At 51.0% G+C, this 5,884-nt stretch overlaps 1 protein-coding gene across 1 annotated transcript in view; it reads left to right on the forward strand.

The window, feature by feature from the left end:
• The first annotated feature begins 566 nt into the window (after window positions 1-566).
• Window positions 567-5,884, forward strand: part of YJU2B (YJU2 splicing factor homolog B) — a 14,907-nt gene continuing 9,589 nt past the window's right edge. The window contains exons 1-3 of the mRNA XM_014592650.2: window positions 567-655; window positions 3,874-4,079; window positions 5,783-5,836. Coding sequence (XP_014448136.1) covers window positions 4,077-4,079; window positions 5,783-5,836 — 57 coding nt within the window. The 5' untranslated portion in view covers window positions 567-655; window positions 3,874-4,076. The remainder of the gene's footprint in view (window positions 656-3,873; window positions 4,080-5,782; window positions 5,837-5,884) is intronic.

Genomic DNA, 5,884 nt, shown 5'->3' on the forward strand with positions numbered 1-5,884 from the left:
CCCAATGGCAGAATGGGGCAGGTAGGATCGAGTGCCTTAACCACTACGCCACCTGCTGGCTCAAATATCTTATCACTTCCACGAGTCATGAAATAGTCTTTTTCCCCCAACCATTTAAACTTGGAAAAACAATTTTTTAAAGAATTATTTTAACTTTATTTATTTACTTATTTTAATTTGACCAGAGCGAGACAGAGCGAGAGAGAAAGTGAGAAAGCAAGCCGCCAGGTGCGGGGCTCGAACCGCAGCTTCCCATATGGGAGTCCAGCGCCCTTAACCACAGTTCACTAGTTCCGGGGACAGGTGGGATCTGGCCTACCTCACTGTACAGCTTCAGCGCTCAAGACTGCGCTCCTCGCAAAGGCGCTGCCAAAAGCGAGCACCCCAACTGCGTTCCTGGGAGGGCGGTGGCAGGAGGCGGGCCTCGGATTGGTCCTCGCGTGGTGGGTGGGGCAGAGGGCGGGGCATCGTGACGTGCGCGCGTTTGGGAGGAGCCGTCCTGGATTGGTCCGGAGAGCGAGCGGCTCTTCGGAACTCAGCCAATCAGTAGGGCGCCTCTGCTTCGCCCCGCCTCGCGCCGGCGTCCCGGTAGCCGCTTGCGCGTCCAGCGCGCACTTCCGGGCACAGTCGCGGCGTGACGTCAGGAAGAGGGCAGGTGGGTGGGGGCCGGCGGAGGGGCGGGCAGGCTGGGCAGGGCCGGGGTCTGGCCTCAGCCTCGCTGCTGCCCGGCGCGGACCGGCGAGCAATGGGATACGGAATTCTGAAAACTGGGCTCGGACACCCGGAGCCAGCGCAGATCCCAGCCTCGACCCCCCACCCGGGTCTTCGGGGCCCCATTGGGACTCCTGACCCACGGGCCCGGCTCTGGCCACTAGCCCGGCCCCTAGATGATCCCTCCAGGGCCCTTGGGTTTCCTCGGATGCGAAATGGGACCAGCAAGCCCCTACCCCTCCAGATCGTGGTGCGGATTTGTAAAATCATCCTTATAAAACAGGGAGCGTGAGAAATTACCAAAACGCCAGCGTTTAACGCGGTGTCAAGCAGCGTTGATGCTTTTCTCGTCTCGGGTGGATGCTTTTTGTTTTTTAAAAGATTTTTTTAAACTTTATTTATTATATTCCAGTTTGATCAGAGAGAGATAGAGAGAGAAAGTGAGAAAGCAAACCACCAGGTCCGGGACTCGAACCGCTATATGAGAGTCCAGTGCCTTTAACCAAGCCACCTGCTACCCCTGGTGGATGCTTTTATGAGCCCCCATTTTATGGGTGAGGAAACTGAGGCTTAGAATAAGCAATTTGCCTGAGGTCAAACAGCTAGGATGCTGTGAAGAGGAGATTCCAGCCCAAGCTGGAAGTTCAGGGCAAATGAGAGCAATCCTTACTCTTGACTCCAAGGACTGGAACCGTCCATTCGTCAACGCAATAGCCCCATCCGGGCCTTTCACGGGGGTGATTAAAATATCATAACACCCTGGCACTCCTAAAAGCTCCTTTAAACTATTTATTCTCTGCCGGTACTTCCCATGTGTTATTTCTTTCTTTTTCTTTTTTTTTTTTAAGAATTATTTATTTTAGGGACCAGCAGGTGGCATAATGGTTACATTGCTGAACTCCCACGTAGTTGACCATGATTCGAGTCCTGGACCTGGTCACTTAAAACTCACACTGGACTCACGTGCATGTGTGTCCAAAGTCCCAAGAGAAGAATGGAGGAGAAGGGATTGCAGTGTGACCTTGGGGGTGATTTGTCACTTTCTGTCTCTAATAAATAATTTTAGAAAAAAAAAAAGAATATGTTATTTGTTGTTGTTTTAATTATTATGTTTTCATTTGAACAGAGAGAGACAGAAAGGGAAAGTGAGAAAGCAAGCTGTCAGGTCCAGGACTTGAACCATGATTGGCCATGTGGGAGCCCAGCACCTTAACCACCACACCACCTGCCGGCCCCTCCTCTGTGTTATTCCTGGCAAATCCCCAAAGTCAGTCTTGTCATTTTCGTTTTCTTTTGTGTCTCTTTTTTAAAAAATTATTTTATTTAACTTTATTCATTTCATTTGACTAGAGAGGGACAGAGTGAGAGAGAGAGAGAAAGTGAGAAAGCAAACCACCAGGTCCGGGACTCGAACCACGGTCGGCCATGTGGGAGTCCAGCGCCTTTAACTACCACACTACTTGCAGGCCCCGGTCATTTTCTTTTTACAGTTGAGGAAGTACAGTTCAGGGAAGTTCAGACTTGACCAAGGTCATCAGTTGGTGATAAATGGAGCTGGGATTTTAGTCCAAGGATCGGGGTCCCCAAAACCTGGATGGCACTTGGCTGTTTTGTTAACAACAACAACAGCAACAAAAAATTGGGACCAGCAGGTTGTGTAGTGGTTGGGACTCTGGACTCCCGCATAACTGAACATGGTTCGAGTCCCAGCACTGGCAGCTTGCTTTGTCACCTCCTCTCCCTCTCTCTGATCAAATTAAAATAAATAAATACAAATAAATCTTTATTTAAAATTTTAAAAAGATGCTTTAGAGTGTGATAGGCTTATGGGAAAGAGACAGAAAGTGAGAAAGCATCCCCCATTTTTAGAGTGTGATAGGCTTATGGGAGAGAGACAGAAAGTGAGAAAGCATCCCCCATGGGAATGGTCCTACCACAATCCCTTCTCCATCTCTCCTTCCCTTTAGGATTTTGGGTACACACATGCACATGCGCCCTGTGTTTCTCAAGCCATGAGGTCCAGACTCAAGCCACACAGCTGACCACGTGGGATTCAGCCACCTTCACCAACCTGCCACTGGCAAGCCCTGGCAAAAAATAACTTTGAAGGTTGGAATGGGCCTTAGAACAATCCCGTCCAAGGAGCGTACTTTGCAAAGAAGAGAGGTTCAGAGTGGTGGTGGTGGGACACTTCACATCCGGGGCTTTCCACCACCGCTCCCCCAGTCCCCTCAGAAGGTCTGCCCTCAGTGTTTGTGGTAGTTTTTGCAGTAGGGTGCATGCACTTGCCAGACAGAGAAAATGAGAAATCTCCCCTGGGGGAGATGGCCACACTGCAGTCCCTCCCCCAGTCTCTTGTCAGGGTTTGTAGGTTCATGCACAGGTGCATGGTGTGATTTTTAATCTGCTGGGTCCGGGATTTGAACCACAAAGTCAACCATGTGGGATCCAGTGCCTTGACCTCTGCACCACCTGCTGGCCCCATCAGTTGTTTTTGTTTCGAAGTTTGTTTGTTTATTTATTTTGGGACAGATTTTTGCTACAGGGCATGTGCACTTGCCAGAGAGCGAGACAGAGACAGAAAAAGTAAGAAATCACCCCCAGCACGAGGGGGATGGTCACGCCATCATCACTTCCATTTTCCTTTTGGGATTTTGGGCGCGCGCACACAAACACACACACACACACACACACACACACACACACACAGGCGCACCTGGTGTGAGTTTCAAGCCTCTCCTTCTACTTAGTTGCCCTGCTCTGAGACCTCGAACTGCAGTCGTCCATGTGCAAGTCCAACACCTTAACCACCACGCCACCTGCTGGCCTCAAGTTTATTTATTATGTGAGAGAGATGGGCAGCTCCAACAGGAAACCTTACGCCCCGTTGTGTCCTCATTTATCGCCTGGACTTAATAAAGCCCACATGGGGCCAGCAGGTGGCCTGGTGATTAAGGGCGCTGGACTCCCACAGGGCCGACCGCGGTTCGAGTCCCGCACCTGGCGGCTTGCTTTCTCATTTGCCCTCTTTTTCTCTCATTCTGTCCCTCTATGGTCAAATTTAAATAAATAAATAAAGGTAAATAAAATAACTATTAAAAAAAGAAAGAAAGAAAGAAAGAAAGAAGGCCTAAAGTAACAGGACCCTCTCTTTCCACACAGACAGACCCTGCGCTTTGGACACCTTCTACGCCTTGGGAGGAGCCGGTTTGAGCTGGCACCACCACACAGCCCACGACGTCCCCAGAGAGAAGCCTGTGGCACCTCTGCCAGGCTTCGCAGGAGGCCCGGACTGAACAGCAGACCGGCGAGGCCAATTTCTGACCGGCCGCCTTGAGGACAAGGCCCGGTAGGCGGCTGGCAAGATGGTGAGTCAGCAGCTTGTCCCCCCTGGATCTCTGTGCTGGTCTTTGTTGGGTCCCCAAGGGGCGCCTCTTCCTGCCCCCCTGAAGCTCTAAGATGGCAGTTTTGCACTCTGGATCACAACTTTATTATATTTTTTCTTTTATGAGAGAGAGAGAGAAAGAGAAGAGGGAAAGACAGAGAGAAGAAAAGAGAAACAGAATTCGCCTTTTTGGTTGTTTTAGATTTTTGTTACAGGGCATGTATGCTCACCAGACAGAGACAGAGAGAGTGGGAAAGTGAGAAGTCACCTCCTTGTGGGGATGGCCATGCCACAGTCCCTCCTCCATTCTCCTCTCAGGTTTGGGGCACGTATGCACACGTGTTCGGTGTGTTTCTCAAGCCTCCAGGTGCAGGACTCAAACCATGGAGTCACCATGTAGGATGCAGTGCATTAACCTCCATGCCACCTACTGGCTTGACACAGGGATTTTTTAAAAAATTTTATTCATTCATTCATTTTATTTTAATTTGACCAAGAGAGACACACAGAGAAAGAGAGAGAGCGAGAGGGAAAGTGAGAAAGCAAGCCACCATGTCTGGGACTCAAACCGTGGTTGGCCACGTGGGAGTGTCCAACGCCTTAAGCACCATGCCACCTGCTGGACCCGCCCCCCCCTTTTGTTTTTAATGCCAAGAAGATAAGCACCACGCCACCTGCTGGACCTGCCCCCCCCTTTTGTTTTTAATGCCAAGAAGATACATGAGTTCAACAAGGAGAGGGAGACGCACCTCCTTCACGCGGCATAGTCATGCCGCAATCCCCTTTCTTCCATTTCTCCATCCTGTTGGGGTTTTCAGCATGCATTACATATGGCTGGTATTTTTCAAGCCACCGGGGCCAGGATTTGAACCACAGTCACATAGAATCCAGATCCATTAATTACTAGGCTTCTCAGTAGGCTTTTTTTGTGTGTGTGTGTGAGGTTTTTGCTATAGGGCGTGTGCGCTCACCAGAGAGACAGAGAGAGAGAGAGAGATGGGAAGCGAGAAATCACCCCCCAGAGGAGATGGCCACACCGCAATCCCTTCTCCTCTGTTCTCCTCTCGGGATCTTGGGCACGCACGCACACACGCCCGGTGTGAATTTAAGCCACAAAGTCTGGGACTCGAACTGCAGTCGACTACATGGGAGTCCAGTGACATAGCCATTATGCCAACTGCTGGTCCCCACCCCGTGTGATTTTCAAGCCCCTGGGCCCAGGACTCATTGGCCACCTTAACCTTCACGCCACCTGCTCGCCCTGGTTTTTGTTTTTCTTAATTTGCCTGAGAAAGAGGGGAAGAGGAGGAGGCACCCTCTCAGTGGGGCATAATCATGCCGCAATCCCTTCTCGGTTTCTCCAGCCTGTTGGGATTTGGGGCGTAAACAGACATGTACCCCACATGTTTTTCAAGCTGCCAGGGCCAGGACTCGAACGCAGTAGGCTGTGCGGTATCCAGCGCCTGAACCACTTGGCCACGGAGCTGGCTGGTTTCCTCGTTATAACGAGACGAAATTCCCACACTTCCTCAAAGCCACAGCAGTGCGATTTCCCCCGAGCACTCCTCCATGATCGGACTCTAATCCAACACTGTCCCCTCTGGGCCCTGCTCCTCCCTCTTCCAGCTCTTGTCCCTAGGGATCCTGGGGCCCCTGTCTGAGTCACATGTCTCTTCTTCCTTCCAGGGTGAAAGGAAAGGCACGAACAAGTACTACCCTCCGGATTTCAACCCCGAAAAGGTAAGGGGCCAGAGCCCTTCTCCGTGTCCTCAGAAGCAGAGACCTGCG

This window comes from Tupaia chinensis, unplaced genomic scaffold (genome assembly GCF_000334495.1).
Source record: "Tupaia chinensis unplaced genomic scaffold, TupChi_1.0 Scaffold138060_1, whole genome shotgun sequence".
Lineage (NCBI taxonomy): Eukaryota > Metazoa > Chordata > Mammalia > Scandentia > Tupaiidae > Tupaia > Tupaia belangeri.